Source organism: Emys orbicularis, chromosome 1 (assembly GCF_028017835.1).
Source record: "Emys orbicularis isolate rEmyOrb1 chromosome 1, rEmyOrb1.hap1, whole genome shotgun sequence".
NCBI classification, from domain to species: domain Eukaryota; kingdom Metazoa; phylum Chordata; order Testudines; family Emydidae; genus Emys; species Emys orbicularis.
Window position 1 is genome coordinate 175436488 of NC_088683.1, and position 17322 is coordinate 175453809.

General features: G+C 41.3%; 1 protein-coding gene across 1 annotated transcript in view; it reads left to right on the forward strand.

Moving 5' to 3' along the window:
* ARL13B (ADP ribosylation factor like GTPase 13B) overlaps positions 1 to 9360 on the forward strand; it is an 85578-nt gene extending 76218 nt beyond the window's left edge. The window contains exon 10 of the mRNA XM_065412498.1: positions 6992 to 9360. Within this exon, the coding sequence (XP_065268570.1) occupies positions 6992 to 7068 (77 nt within the window). The 3' untranslated portion in view covers positions 7069 to 9360. The remainder of the gene's footprint in view (positions 1 to 6991) is intronic.
* Positions 9361 to 17322: the final 7962 nt, after the last annotated feature.

Genomic DNA, 17322 nt, shown 5'->3' on the forward strand with positions numbered 1-17322 from the left:
TTGTGTTTTTGTGATTTCAGGTCCTTTTGTCCCCTGCTACATATAATATTTGCTGAAGTTTAAAAACTGAAGTTCTTCTTCGAGTATGTTAGTGTGAATCCCATTTTAGGCATTCAGGTGTATGAGAGCACATGTTTTTGATTAACAGTGTCTTTTGGGGCCACCATGCTCCCTGTGCTGCCTCATACTCCCATGCAAGGGCATAAAGGGCAGAACGGCCATGACCGTCCTTCAGTTCCTTCTTATTGCCCATGGCAGCAAGACGAAACCAGGTGAATGTGGTAGTCCCGGCTGGGCTGGGGAGGGGAGGACTTCCTCTTCCCTTGCACAGCATCCAGAGTTGGGTCAGACCCACCCCTAGATTTCTCCCCAGGCTGCAGGAAGCTCTGCAAACTGCCCCCGTTTCCTGCACCCGTCGCTCCTCAGCTGCAGGGGGAGGGATCACTGTCCAGAACCCCCCATGCGGAGCCCCACTCCCCCTGTACCTGGACCACCCTGCCAAGTCACCCGCACCCGGATCCCCACCTCACTGAGCCCCACTCCCCCCAGCATCTGAACCCCCACACTCAGACCCTCTGCCAAGCTCTATCCCCCCCACCCCCAGATCCCCACCATCACTGAGCTCCAATCACCTTCACCTGGACTCCCCCACAGAGTCCCATTACCCTTGCACCCAGAACCCCCCAACAAACCCTGGTGCGTCCAAATCGCGTCCCGCACCCGGATCCACCTCTGAGCTGCCCGCACCCAGATTGCCCCATACTGAACCCTCTTCACCCACACCTGGATGGATCCTGCCGGGCTGAGCGAGCCTGCCTGCCCACACCTTGTGCACCTGGCACGGAGGGGCAGGGCCCTGGGGTGCTTCTGAGGCAGGCCTGGTCCTTGTGCTGTGTCAGGGTTGGGTGCAGCCTCATTGCTGAGTCTGTGTCCTGGGGGGTGGAGGGTGGAAGAGCTGCAGAGTGATCTCCCACCTCTGTGCAACCAGTGGCCTGTCCTCCTCAGTGCCATGTTGGAGCTTCCACATTTATTTGACACATAAAATGTGCAGAATTTTAAAATATTGTACACAGAATTTTTATTTTTTTGGTGCAGAATGCCCTCAGGAGTAATATCACAGGGTCCAGTAGTGAAAGAATGGCAGGAAAGAAGATGATGCCAAAATTGGCACTGGTTATGTTGACATTGACCAAGTCCTTCAGCACCAGTCACCACTACATTGACACCAGAGTTGACAACCCCATCTTTGGCAGCGGCGCCTCTGGCTCAGACAATGTCATCATCGGAGCCAGCAAAGGTGCACCAACAGAGCGGTGAGACCAAAAGAAAGTGGAGCTCAAACACAGCTCTGAGCATCAGGAGACACCATCCCATAGGGAGGAGAAGCATCTTCACTCCTCCAAGGTCAAAGCGTCTGAGGAAGGAGCAAAATTCAGTAAACAAGCATCAACACTAGTATCAATGAAGGCACCAGCACCAACCACCCTGCTGATTACAAGCCCTATGTATGCTCTCTCAGAACTGTCGAGATCCCCTCTGGGGACATCATTTGTACCAGGGTAGTACCCAGCACCAGAATTGGATCTGAGCCCTTACTCCATGGCACTGTCATTTGAAGAGTCTTACTCTTCTTCACCATCACTGGTTTACACCTGCTCCATGGTGTTGAGCAGAAATGCTTCTCCTCTACTTTCTGAGAGCCAGCCCTAGAGCTGGTACCAGAGATCCCTCTCTCAAGGCATTGCTGCAAAGGAGGTATGAGTGGCATTGGGCCAACAGCTGCAACTGGCCAGTATGTTGCCCTGGTCACGCTGGCCTGAATGGGAGCCACCATCTCAGGTGTCTCACAGCAGATTTCCCTCTTGTACCTCCAGGAAGAGGAGGACAACAGGCTCCCTTGTTACATCACTACCGAGACCACCATCATCAGAGGCGGAAAAGTCAAAACTCAACAAAGACAAGCCCAAGAACAAACACCCCCAAAAGCTGGACCTTTATGGGTGCAAAGTCTACTCATCTGCCTGACTGCAACTCTGTGTGGCAAACTAAGAAGAGTTGTTTGCTGGATGTAATTTCCTGACATAGGAAAGTTTGGTCCCTTTCCTCTTAAATGTACCACAGGATGCTAGGAGGGAATTTAGAGAGATCATTAAAGAAGGCCGAACAGTTGCTAGAACAGCTCTGTGGGCAGCCATAGATGCCTCTGATATGGCCACAGTTATGACCATGGCTCTTGACATCTGAAATACCAAAGGAGGTCCAAGACACCATATAGGACCCTCCTGCTCGAGGGAATGAGCTCTTCAGCAAAAGAATGGACAAAGCACTCCAGTCTTTGAAAAATTTAAGGGCCACGCTGGGGTCACTAGGGATTTATATACTACCCCTCTAGGAAGCCCTACAAATATCAGCCTAAAGCGAGAGACAGCAGACACCCCTGTTTTTAGGGTAGACATCGGGTCTATCCACCACAGAAACCATTGCAATACTTGAGATCATCTGCCTCCTCCATCACTCACCTCACCCCAGCAGCTAAACAGCAGATTTGACAGGAATGTCAGGAACCACATCAGAAATGATCAGGAGACAGCAGCCATCTTAAGAAGCCACATTGCCTGTTCCATCGGGCTTGGTCTGATATTGCTTCAGACAAGTGGGCGCTGAACATCATTGCCCATGGCTACCCCATTCATTTCCATATCCTCCCCCCACCTACTTCCCTTCCTCATCCCTCTTCAGTACTGAAGTTTCTCAAAGTGCTATTACATACTTACCCATATGTCAGAAAACCTACCCCCTGCCTGGGACCTCAGTGCAGTCCTCCTGAGGCTCATGGAGTTTCCATTTTATTCTCTCTCAGAATGCTCCTTGCATCACTTTGCTCTGAATACTGTCTTCCTAGTGGCTCTCACTTCAGCTAGACGAGTGAGGGAGCTTCAAGCACATATGGCCGATCCTATCCATTCAACAGCGAAAAGATGGTGCTGAGCCCCCCTCCTCCCCAATAAGTTCATTCCTTAGGTGAAATTCTGAGACCTCCTTAAGCAATCAATCAATATGCCAGTTTTCTTCCCAAAGCCACACTGAATTGTGAGAAAAGAAATTACATACACTAGAGGTATCCAGGAGTTTACTTTATTACGTTTCGAGGACTGAGCTGTTCAGACTGTCACCCTGTCTATATCTAGTCACAGCCAGGGTTTCTAAAGGTCAGGCCATGTCACGGGTAATGAAGGATATCGCAATGAAGCGGTGTTACCAGTTGGATGTTGTACCTCTCCCAACAAACTGCAAAGCGTGCTAAACCGGAGCATAAGCAACAGTCCACCACTTGCTTCACAAGTGTGCCAATATCAGAGATCTGTACGGCAACAACAAGTAACCTCCTTTGTCAAACACTGTGCCTTGTAGTCAGCAGCTAAATCAGGTGGCAAGGTCGGGAGAGCAGTACTACAGTCGCTGTTGGACGGATACAGTTGAAACTCCTCATCTCCACCAACCTGAGGGAAGACAGCATGCCAGTTACCTGCAGTGTGATCTGCACTGACACAAACTCAAAGAAGAAAGGTTACTTAACTGACAGGTACTGCAAGTTCCTTTAAGATGATGTAATCAGTGTGGATCTCACAACCTGCCCTCCATCGCTGCTTTTCACAGTCTTGAGCTAGCCCAGGCTTTGAATTGCAAGGGAACTGGGGAGAGTTGCAGGTGCTGCATCCTTTACGCCCTCTCATAAAACTACAAGGAGGCAACAGACACTGCTATTCAAATAATCCCATCTCGTGCACATGAGGCACATGCACGCCTACAGTGGGATCCACACGGACTGCAATATCTCGAAGAACCACAATTACTGTAGGATGAGAACATTCTTTTTGCAGGTGCTCCACTTAAAGTAGTTTTGGGGCCTTTTAGCCAAGAAAAAAGCCACTGAAAATAACCAATTTGTTAAACTTCAAACACCATCTTGTACTTATGCACAGTCATAACTTTATAACATGTTTATTTTACCCAAGTCACTTGCAAAGACTGTATTATAAAAATATTTGCTAGGTCAATAAAGCAAGCACATCATATGGGAATCTAAAGCCTCCATCCCCTTAAATGTGACTTCTGTGGCTTTAGTTTCTGTCTATGCTCATGAAATACCACAAGTGCTCCTTTAGTATTCCTAGTCACTCTTGTGTGACTCTGTGTGTTAGTAAGAATAGGAGAGTAATTTGAAATATTTCTATCTGTCTTTTTTTAAAATGTTGGACTATTTCTAGATGTGTAGTAGACGCATAGTACAGTGATGGCAATATAGAGATCTAAAAATCAGTACTGTGTAACATGCAGTAAAAGAAACCTGCAAGGCTCTGGTTATAGTGCTGTTTGAGTGTTATCAGAAAAGTAAACTTTTCTTAATACTGTTGACTTGCTATAGTAACAGATCATCAGGCTATTTAGGATCTGAATCTTATCATTCTTCCATCATTCTTTGTGGAGAGTTGTATGCAGGATGTTTAGGCAGAGCCAACAAAGATTGAAATTTTGCCAGCTAGGTAAGTGACTGTAGCACAACACTTGTAAATGAGTGTCACATTATTCTTGATGAAGGATATATTTGCATCAGTCGTAAACTATTTCAGCTTTGATATAGTGCTTAGATTGCCCTCCAAACCCAATCTTCCTAAAATTCCTTTTTAGTTACTTAGTGAGAGGCTGACTATAACAGAAGCCTCTCAAAAGCTTTCATTTACCCTGTTAGGATTCAAAATGGTTCTGTCAATGTTGTGCTCCTGATTCTCTTCTCACACCTGTAAAATGGGAGTAATTCAATGGATTTACATCAGTGTAAAACTAGTCTTCAGTAGCTGATCTTATCCTAAGTATTATGGGGGAAAATAAAACCCTGATCTTGCTAACATGTATACATGTACTTAAGGAGTAAGACCTGAATTTGCTTGCGTTTGTTAATTCTAAACTCTAAAAACTATTTAACCACAGATCATTACATTTATAGATAAAAATTCTTGTAAAGGCATATATATTTTTAATGTGAATTGTAATATATATTCAGTGTTGTGAGTTTAAAAAAAAAAATCTGAAAATTTGCAATGGCAAGCTATAATTGGTTTAAGATTTACAGTTCCATTGTCAATACTATTGAAATTGAGATTCAAAGGGTTCTAAAAGCTGCTTGTTCATTTTCCTGTTTTCCACCTGTTTCTTGTTACCAACCATTCTTGACACTTTATTTTATTTTTAATATTTTGCATGTACTAATTCGCATGCTAGTTTGTAAAAAATAACAACTGTTTATGTAAGGCAGGATCTCTTTCCTCTGTTTTGTCATGCTTGTAACTTGGTGCTGGGAATCAAATTTTCGCACCTGAAAACCTATTGCTGGCTGCAAACACATTGCACTGATGGCTAAAAATGACTACAACATCCAATTCAGAGGGCTAGCATGATTGTTATAAGAACTAAAATATAAGTGGTCTCAGACTTTTGGACACATTCTCACTTAGAGGAGAATAAAAGAAGAGGCTTCAGTCAAATTCTATCAAAAGTTTTGTATGTAATTCATTAAACGGCACAGTTGAGAACTGCAGACCTTGAGGAGCAATGCCATTTTGACCACAGAAGCAATTCTAATTTTGATACCTTCTTCTTGCAAGGTCTAGGTAGCTCTTGCCAATTTCTGTCACCTATGAATTGTTATTCTCAATTTTTTATTATGAATTTAAGTGGTGTTATCTATTCAGTTCTGTCTTCTTCAGAATGTGCAGTGTTCAGAATGTTTCCAGGACTTTACATAGCTGAGACCAGAAGGTCTGGTGTATGCATCTTCCTGAAGGAACTGAGCAGTTCCTCCAAGGAAAGAGAAACAAAAGAAAGCCTAACCATGTAATCTAACCACCATATATTGCTTTTTTTTTAGTTATTTTTTACAAGTTACTCTTACAATCCATTAATATGCTTACTCCAAAGTGCCTATTTCTTAATATGTATTGTACAATGACTCGGAGAAGCATTTTGAGCAAAAGAACCACCAAGATGAGTGATTTTTAGCCTGGACACTGTAAACATGAATACCCTATAATAGAAGTGATATGAGCAAGGAAACAATAATAAAGCATAAAATAACTGCCATTTTTAATTCATATGAAATATTTATATCTTACCTGGGCAACATGGCATACCTGTAATTTGCCATAATTTTAGGTCATCCAATCAAGTAATCTGATCATTCGAGCATGTCTGTGTGAGTTGTGGTCCTATGTCAATATGGTCAGAAAATGAAAAATGAAGTTGGTAATAGCAGTACACGTTGATGAAGTTATTTTTATTGGTGATGTTTAGACCAAGAAGCAGAAATACAAAATATATATCTATATCTATATTTATATATATTAGACTGCTGTAGTGTCAAAATTAAAGATTGGGGCCTAAATTTTCCAAAGTAATTAGTGATTTTGAATACCTTAATGTCTGGCTGCCCAACTTGAGACACCATTAGAACATTGAATTTTCAGAGAGTGGCAATTCAGTACTTTCTGAAAATCAGACCCCGTTAAGGTGTGTGAAGTCAGGTGTCCAAAATTGCTGGTCATTTTTGAAAAACTAGGCCTAATTTTCTTTACTAGAATAGGTGTCCCTGTCCCTGATTTTGCAATTGCATAATTGCTAGACTTAGTCAAGCCTGTATATGCCTGCAGTATTCAATAGTGCTGTGTTTGGATGTTTTTCTAAATGGTCGGTCCTACAAACACTCTTTATTGGGTATAGTGCTTAATAATGTGATTTACCCCATTTAAATCAATAGCACTATTAGCATTAGTAAATGCTACACAGGGTAGTAATTGTTTGCAGGATCTGGCCCTAAAATTGTGGTCTGCCTGGTTTTTAAGGCAGCAAGAATTCAACAGAATTAATCTGTCCTTTTGAAAAAGATGTTGTAAATTCGATACTAACATGTTTTTCTTCTGGTATGTTTCTTACGTAGATTTCTATGGAAAGCCGCTACCTCCATTGACTATACGGCAGAGACCTAACAGTGACACCCATGATGTCATTTCTTAACCAGATCACATGCTACATTTTTAACTTAATCACAACATTATATTAAACAATTTTCTTACTTGAAGAAAACTTGATACTGTTTAAAAAGTTGCTGTGAGATGAGACAGTAAGAACCCATTTTCTTTTCTGCCATGGATTACTTCTACCGGACTTGATTGATGAGATTTTCTACTTGGCTTATTAGTTACTGTTCACATTCTCACCAGCTCTTCTTCAGGGGTTAACAGGGAGATGGAGAACAGAAATGTTTGAGAGCACTTGCATGCACATGGAATTTGGGATCAGGTTAGTACTGTTGGGTTTCGTATTGGGGTTTACTTGCCAGACTATATAGCTATAACCCTGAAGAAAAACACCTTCAAGACCAAATGCGATTGGATTGGGTGTGCACATCAAGACTGTCGTTCATATGTTGTCGTAATCCATATTTCTACAGCTAATAATTTTAAGGTATTTTGTAAGATGTGTGCATGTTAGAGTGAATATAGAGAATTATACACTACAAATGTTAACTATATTTTTATAATTTTTTCTAATATTTTATTTGGGAATTTGATTTAACATTAATGCCTGTTACTCACCATCAAAATGTCTAGAAAGTGTTAGAAATTTGTTGATAGCTTTACCCATATGAGTATATTGGCTTTTATGTTTACTTTACAATAGCAATACATTTTGGTTGGGATTTACATCACCAGTTGCCCAATTATTCATATATTGCCCTTCTGGCAGTCTCGGGTTTTTAAGATAAACGGATTTTGCACATAATTATGGTACTTGAATGGACTGTCTAAGTTTTCTTCTTATGGATCATTTTCTTTTGTTTTGTTAAATGGGAGTTGATATGCATAGTAAATATATTTTCAAGTATCTTAATTGGATAGTGTATTATAAGATAAAATTGCACACAATTGAAATGTTGAACTCTTTTCAACTAAGAATTCTGGTGAAAAATTAAATCAGCATACATGTCTGTTTAATGTGTTCTATAAACACTAAAAATGTCATATTGAAAATGTAAAACCTGAGCTTTTTAAGTCAATGTAATGAGCCCAATTCTAACCTTCCAAATAATGTGCCCCTCTCATATTTATTTTTTAAAAAGGGAGTGGTGTGTTGGAGGAGAGAATTGGATTTACAGTACTTCAGATGTTTTGATATAAGTTTGTATTCTGTTACATTTGGGAGAATAATTTCTATACCATGTGTGTACGTATAATTTTACTGCTTAGTTGCTGGTGACTGGAAGAACTTCCCTACAATGTTATAGTGAGGTTGAAAGCATTTGTGAAAAAAGCACAGGTCCTAAATCAAAGGTTTTTGGAATAGGCAGGCAATGGTGACTTTCTATTACACTACCAGCTTCCCGGCATCTCATACTAGCAAAAGACACTAGGCAGTGCTAATGCAGTGAAATATGTTCATCAGCTACCTTAAAATTTGAAAGCATTGCATGAGGTTTTAGCCACATGACTCTTGTTAAAGTCCATGGGAGTGACACAGCTAAAACCCCACATAATTCTTTTGAAATATAACCCTTACTTAATGGTTTAAAACATTAGTTTGTTTTAACTAAAGCAAAACAGTCACTAACATTAAGGATGTTGTATTGCATTGGGAAGAGAGAGTACTCCAATTCAGTGAGTAACGTTGTATGTATAAAACCATTTGAATGTGACTGGAAATAACAGGAGAATACTTCCCTGGTAGTGGTAACAGGCTATGATATGGTAACAGGGTTCTGTTTGAATAAATAATGATACTATTGTGATGTAGTTTGGCTTGCTTTCAATAAATGTGTCTTAATATTTAGCATTCTTTGCTTAAAAGTTTACACGCATGATCCCATTAATCTTACCATTTTTAGCTACCTTGTCATACATGTTCCTTTGGCTCGAAGGGTCTATGTATTGTAGTTTGACACTTTTTTCAGTTTCATCTTGACCTTTGAGGTTTTTTCTTTTTTACCCATATGCAAAACAAATTAAATTAATGAAAGTCTTTGTTTCTCTTTTTAAAGTGCAACTAAAAAGAAAGCTGGCATGGAAACTAAATGAGGAACTGAAACTTAAAACAATGATATTTCTCACATTCAAAATGTGTTTCTACTGTTAAAATAAATGTATATTGTTATGAGACCAAATTACTAGAAATATTTTTCATACAGTTTTATATATGAAAGCCTACTGTAATTGACTGCATTGTTTTTCTCATTATTTTATACTACATGAGCTTTTTATTTGTTGAAGGTCACATTTCCTGAGGACTTCTGTGTATAGAATAAAACTAATGTACATCATATAAGTGTTTTCTTTATTACATATTAAATACTTTTGGGGGGCAAGTACAGAAGAACCTCATGAATTCTTATTAATGACTGTGGGAACCATTTTTCAATTTGCATAGCTAAATACCATGAATTAGTGAGAGAGTGAACAAATTTAAAAAAGAAAAAGCAGCCCAAGTACTTCATGTATTTTGATAATTATAGATTAGTATTTATATTTGTAGCATATTATAAAAAAAATACTATTTTAAATGACTTCTTGAGGCCTCACTACTGCACTTAACTATTAATCTTTGAGACGGTAGGAGGTACTACCAGTTTTGAGCAAACTATAACATTGGGCTACTGAGGTTCTGCTGTATTTGTCTTAAATTTTGTGTTTGAGATTTTATCCTTGTGCATTTATCAATGTATTCAACTCTTAAAGGTACTTGCTCTTAAATACATGGCTGATTCACACATGCAACTGTTCTGTTAGATAAAGCTGCTATCTGTGTAACATTTTAACTTCATGGGACATGAGAAAAGATAGGTGAGAGAAGACCTCCACATAGCTTCATAACATATGGGAAATAGTGGCTGCAAATGCTAGATTAATGTTAAAATGTAATTAATGCCTCAAAAGGCAAATCAGTCTTTTTCTTTAACCCCTTTCACCCTGTTCCAAATAAGGGAAGGGGAGGGGGACACAAAGTAGACTGAAATGCTTGAATTTTTTTAGTGTAAATAATATTTAGAACTGTGTATTCTAAAAGTACAGTACAATCATTTCAGATTGACATTGTCTACAGCCACATTTTTCTGATTTATCATTTTTATGTAAATTTACAGTAAGTGAGAGAACCCCACACTTACATGGGAGCAGGAGAAACCTGGGTCTGAAATAACGGACACTCATAACATTAGAAATCTTGGATGAGATCCTCACCCTGTTGCAGCCGTTTATGATGGCTAAAGGGGACAGAGCAATCTACAGAGGACCTAAAAGATTTCACACAGGGTGAGAACTGCAAAAGGCAGTTGTAGATAGCTGTCAAAGTACCCCCTTGCAAGGGGATGTTGGGGATGTCAGTTGCAAAGGGTGCAGCAATGCAGAGATTCTGAACAGCACTCTGCCCCTAAGGCAGCATGAGGAGGCTTGGGGTAATTTAGACAGCTCTGTGGAGATTATTCTGTACCTGTTTTTCTTCTCTCTCCATCACAAACATTTATTTATTTATTTATTTATATTTTTGGCCTGAAAGCTGTGCTTCTCGGCCTAGCGATGCCACTTCAGACAGCAATAATGTTCAGTATGATAACTTCAGGGTGCTTCGTTGCTCACTTTGTGATAACTGTCTCCTTGGCTGCCACCTTTGGAGTTCATTCAGCTCAGGATACTGTTATTACCTCAAAAGGAAACACCATCCTAGGTTATTTCAATAGAAATGCCATTAATCAGATTCACAGAAGTGAATAGAAAGATAATAATAAAAGTTTACTTTAGGGCAGAGACATGTTCAAGTTGTTTTTTTCTGCTGTTTGGATACACTCTGCTATCTTACCGAAGATCACATTGGCACTTATTAGAGGGTGAGCTGTACTCCACAACAGACTGTTTTAGGAAAATAATGCACTGTGGCAAGCTGCAAAGCACTGCCTGCTCCCCAGTGAAGATGGGGTTGACCTCACTCCCCTTGCACTGGTAGCGAGGGGAAAGATTACAGGATTGTGACTGCGTTTCACACAGTAACACCCCCCCCACCCCCACCCCACCACCACCACCTAGGGTCATAAAAATGGATTGACCTCTAACTGGGAAATTGTAGGGTGAGATTTTCAAAAGCACTCAGCATTGGCTTAACATCGACTTCAGCCCAAGCAGAGTTAGACAAATGTTGGGCACTTTTGAAAATCACATCCCCAGGATGGTTTTTTCATATATAAGTTTACTAAACCTGTTTGTGCTTGGTTGACTGCAATGTCCCATATGGCCACTATTTTGAATTTCCTCTCTTCGTGAGAAGTGGAAATCCAGACGCTCAGGTTAGAAGTCCTACTATTTTTAAAATTTGGCATAAGTGTTTATACTAATGAAATGGATGTTTGTGCTCCAAATTTATAAAATATCCATGCTTCAGCTCAGCATTTATTCTGTAGAGACAATGTTGAGTCATTTATCTGACAACCTGGCCCACTGGAGCATGAACTCTCACATTTTATTAACGTTATCGCTTTAGAGCCAGATTTATTCATTCTTGTATGAATGGCCAAATAGCTTTCTGTGCCAAAAAAGAATACTGTAATGCTTGAGGAAATCAGGTGCCTCTCACCCTTGACCACTAACCTCTGGTTTACATGTCTATTTCAGTATTTTCCTATTCCTTGGAATGTGGCATATTTTGCAAGCTTCTTGGAAATTATTTCCTTATCAGCCTTCCCCTGGATACAGTGTACAATTGCACATAAGCAGTATCTCAAAATTTATCTAGCCCCAACGCATTCATTATTCAGTGGGAGGGAGAAATACCTTGAAATTTTCAGCAACTTCCCCACCACAGGCTCTGGGAGGATAGCATTCATTTACATGATCCTGTAATTTTAAATTTTGGATAACTTTCAACTAAAGCTTTAAATTTGCTGCCCAGTGCAATCAAGATATGTTGGATATGATTCAGACTTTCAGTAACATCTGCTGAACTCCTGCTAAATCTAACCTCGTACCATCCAGGACCATGCCCACCTGCAGGTGTTGAACCTAACTGAAGGCCTGTGTCTTAGCTAGTAAAGGAGAAACACCAAGGTCCCAGTATTCTACTTTGCTTCCACGGGAAGAAGAGAAACCCCACAACCCTTGCAGCTGGACTGTGCAGAGGTAAAGAAATCAACATTTGCACAATGGCATGCCTTCTCTGGAGTGCATGGGAGTACTCTCTGAGGATTCAGATGCACAGTTGGAGAGGGGTGGCACTGACTCAATGGTATTTTTGAATACTGATCGCTCTCTCAGCCCAAGATATCAGGGCTTGTGCCCCTCTTTCTGATAATACCAGAGGCTTTTGAGTGCTAGTCCACCTTGCTTCTGCTTCCCTGAAATGGAGCCCTGAATCTTGAAAGAAGTTAGTTTTACTTCTAGTCATTGTAGGGAATATGGTTTAACTTTTCATCCAAAGTAACCCCCAAAATCACTACTGCAGATAACTTACTGTACTTTTTATGGTGCAGAAACTTAGTATTAATAGCTGTGGCTTGATTTTTCAAAAACTGCTGAGCTCAACTTCCATTGCAGTCCATTGGCCACCAAAGGTTCTGCTAAAAAGTTAATTTGTAAGTGTGATGGGTTGGATCAGAGAAACCCCCTTGGGAACTGCCAACTGATGTGCCAAGACTACTTCTGCCCCTGCTTTCCTGCCCTGCCAGCTTGGGACTCCAGCACCCTGTCTTGTTGAGCCAGACACGCCAGTCTGCTCCAACATAGACCCAGGGTCTGAACCACGTGCCCCAAAGCTGCAGACTTAACTGAAAGCAACTTACAGAAGTGTTCCTGTCTTTAACACTCAGATGCCCAACGCCCAATGGGGTCTAAACCCCAAATAAATCCATTTTACCCTGTATAAAGCTTATACAGGGTAAACTCATAAATTGTTTGCCCTCTATAACACTGATAGATATGCACAGCTGTTTGCCCCCCTAGGTATTAATACATACTCTGGGTTAAAAAGTAAAAAGTGATTTTATTAAATACAGAAAGTAGGATTTAAGTGGTTCCGAGTAGTAACAGACAGAACAAAGTGAATTACCAAGTAAAGTAAAATAAAACATGCAATCTAAGCCTAATACAGTAATAAAACTGAATACAGATAAAATCTCACCCTCAGAGAAGTTTCAATAAGTTTCTTTCACAGATTGGATTCCTTCCTAGTCTGGGCATAATCCTTTCCCCTGGTTCACCCCTTGTTCCAGCTCAGGTGGTAGCTAGGGGCTTTCTCATGATGGCTCCCCATTTGTTCTGTTCCACCCACTTATATATCTTTAGCATAAGGCAGGAATCCTTTATCCGTCTGGGTTCCCACCCCTCCTTCTCAATGGAAAACCACCAGGTTAAAGATGGATTCCAGTTCAGGTGACATGATCACATGTCACTGTAAGACTTCATTACCCACTTGCCAGCACACAGGTATACAGGAAGACCTACAAGTAAAACGGAGCTATCTACAGACAATTGTCCTGGTTAATGGGAGACATCAAGATTCCAAACCACCATTAATGGCCCACACTTTGCATAATTACAATAGGCCCTCAGAGTTATATTTTATATTTCCAGTTTCAGATACAAGAGTGATACATTTATACAAATAGGATGATCACACTCTGTAGATTATAAGCTTTGTAATGATACCTTACAAGAGACCTTTTGCATGAAGCATATTCCAGTTACATTATATTCATACTCATTAGCATATTTTCATAAAATCATATAGAGTGCAATGTCACAGCAAGATTCCAGAAAGTCTGTCTGTTTTTAAAAAGTAAAAGTAATGTATTTTAACCAAACTGCCTTTCTAACATCTTGCGAACTGTGCTGCAGACTTCCTGCTGTCTGCTACAGTGAGTGACATTAGCAGCACCATACACTAATGGACTGATAAATGTTTAGAGTGGGATGGTTCTTTCAAAATGTTTATGGTATTTGTTTGATCAGTAAGGTAAACAGGAGATCAGTTCTCTTCTGGCAACAATGATTGGCTTTAATGGAGTTACACCACAGAGAACTTGGCCCTGTATGTTTCACCATGACTATTTTTATCCACGTTCAGTATCGTACAGAAGTTGGCATTTAAAAAAAAAAATCCCCAGACCTTTTGCAGTTGATATTTGAGAGTGTATACATAAAGCTTTATTTTGACTTCTGGCTCTTTCTCTGGGGTTTGGCTTGACTAATCTTAGACAAGCTTCTAAATTTGGTGACAGTATTTTGTAGGAGGCATGCTCTTAGTTTTTTATAAAGCTAGCCTCCCTAATGAAAAAGATGAAAATAAAGGAATGTATTGCAAAAGTAATACATTTTGAAAGCTAAGTACTGTATCAGACTAATGCAGCTCTTTTAAATCAATCCTATCAATTTTTAGAGGACTTGTTTAACCTATACTATTTTGAGATCTCTTCTAACCCTAATCTTCTATGATTCTATGAACACGACGTTATAGTTCTTTCAAAAGTTTATAATTGAACATTGACTTAATACAACTTTGAAACTACTATACAGAAGAAAACTGCTGCTTTAGCTTTTTTTTTAGTAGTTTACATTTAATACAGTACTGTACTGTATTTGTTTTTTATTTATTTTTGTCTGCTGCCCAATTGTATACTTCCGGTTCCAAATGAGGTGTATGGTTGACTGGTCAGTTCGTAACTCTGAGGTTCTACTGTACACCATGTCATGAAACACCAGAAATGGAAGCTGAACAGCTGCAGTGAGAGGCCAGAAATCTCAAATGGCTAGGAGCTTTCCTAGCTCTGATTGTCCATGAGATAAGGCCTCAACCTCACATTATTCTGTTTACATCCTTGCCTTCGCTGCTTGCACCATTACAATTTAAGATATTAGTGGCCACTTATTTTTGCAAGAGACAGAGCTGAGGTTGCCACTAGAACCCCCCAGTCACTAGGATTGCTGCTGAAGGGCCCTCTGTTCCCAAGAGGATCTGCTGCCACTGAGGGAATCAACCGAAGCAGACACAAATGAAGCTATTCAGGGAGACACCGCAGAGCGAGAGCCAGGTTCCAGATACTTATAGGAGCACACTGGGGGAGGCATATTGTGAGGAGACATGTTACCAACTTACCTACTTTGTCACTAGATTGTGACTTTTTGGTTTCCCTAGTGAGAAAATAAGTGTCAGTGACCACTGACAAATCTAGTGACTTTTACTGCCCATTACAGTGACACCAATATGTATAGAAGTCACCAATATGTATAGTTACAAAATCATTCACAAGTAGCTCAATAGTGTTAATAAAATCCGTTCCATGCTCTTCTTACTACATTCTGTTGCACACCAAGTCATTGTCATTGCATCTCATGTGAGCATGTCCTCAGAAGGAAGCACATTCTAGGGCTTCTTGGGCTGAGATCACTATAATCTGCAGATGAGGAAAAGAAGTTTGTGGAGGCTAATTAAATATTTTGCTAAAGCCAGGCACACTTTGGAGAGAGCAGCACATTAGTTAGGGCTTGTTTTTACCCAAATGTGTTCTTTCTCACTGCTCCGTAGTAGATAGCACACCCTGTGATGCAGAGAAAGATGGCTAATGAAGCAGGCTGGGTGGGGGAAGCAGGTTAGCCAGCAAGGAGAGCCGCACAGATAGATGATGAGTTGGGATGAGACAGGGCCGGGGGGCACCATATCTCCAGGAATTAAGCCTTTACTACAGGATCAAAGGTGGAGCTAGCTTGATTTCAGTTCCCCTCTACTTCTTCCCTTGACTTGGCCTGGGATTACCTGCCCAGCTGTTTTCAGAAATGAAACCCTGGGAGCAGGGGGGAGGGGTCCAGCTAGCGAATTTTTGTTTTTAAATCTTTCTTGGTTCCCTACAGCAGTGTTTTTCAACTAGTTTTTCAACACTAGTGTGCCGCGAGATGTTGCCTGGTGTGCCGTGGGAAAAAAATATTGCGCACTGAATAAAGTATTTTATAATTTTTCATATTTCTGTTTACTTACTATTTCATAATAAAGTAATTATAAAATACTTTCTTTGTGTTTATTTGATTCCTATTCAAGAGAATTACTTTATATATAGTCAATATAGGCACAGAGTTAAATTTTTTAACATTTTCTAATGGTGGTGTGCCTCGTGATTTTTTTCATGAAACAAGTGTGCCTTTGCCCAAAAAAAGGTTGAAAAACACTGCCCTACAGGGCCGAGCTCAGGTCAGGCGACTGTCCTCTTACCCCTAGCTCGGGCCCACCCTTTCACTAACCTGTCTGCTTAAATCCAGGCTGGCAACAAAGGGAGGCTCAGCTGAAATTAACCGGCCCCGGCCCGGGCCCCAGCCAACCTGGGCTGCAGTGTACAGAGCGCCCTTCCCAACGAGCAGAGGGCTGCAGTTTCCTTCTAGCAACAGAATGTAGTAAGAAGAGCATAACAGATTTTATTAACACTGTTGAGCTGCTTGTGAATGATTTTGTGACTATACTTGCCTGTGTGGGGTGTGTGTGTGTGTGTGTATATATATATATATATATATAATTAATTCTATGTTGAATTCTCTGGAAGTTTTGTTCGGTGACATTTTTGACTGTTTGAGTGCTTAAACAGCTACATCTAGTGACCTTCCAGGGTTTGTCTGGTGCCTTCCTGCTATGTGCCGTTGGCAACCGGGACTGAGGGGTCGATTGATTGTGGTGGTGGAGAGGGAGGATGTTTGCATGCTAGGTGGGGAACTCCTCTTCCTGTGAGTTTGGAGGGTGACGGGAAACTGCCCTGTGAAAATGAGTGTGGCAGATAGATTTTGATAGTAGGAATGAGAATTGAGTTGTGAGGTGCTGCTTCCTGCAAGCAAGGCCAGTAGCTTGGCTAGGGATGATGACACACCACCAGGCAGCTGCGTGTGCAAGGGCGCCAGAAGGGGAGGTGGTCAGTGAGATGGCCTGTCAATCAGCCTCGGCACTCGGTGCTACAGCCTCATCGGTGCATCACCGCTGCCTTTCTCGTGGGCGGAGGCCACACGGTCTGTGCTCCGCCGCGGTGCCGGCTCAGCTCCAGCAGCGAGCTGTCCCCGCGGCCCTTGAGCGAGCTCAGCTGAGCTCCTCCCCTGCCCGGCCCGCCTCGCCTCTGCCCCCTCAGTGGGGGCGGTGCTGTTTGCCTCTGAGCCCCGCCCTCTCGTTTCTGCAACGCTCCACTCCCCCCGGCCGGGGCGCGCAGCAGGCGCCGGCGGTCCCTCCCCCGAGCCGCTGCGCACACGCCGGACCCGGCGCCCCTTCACC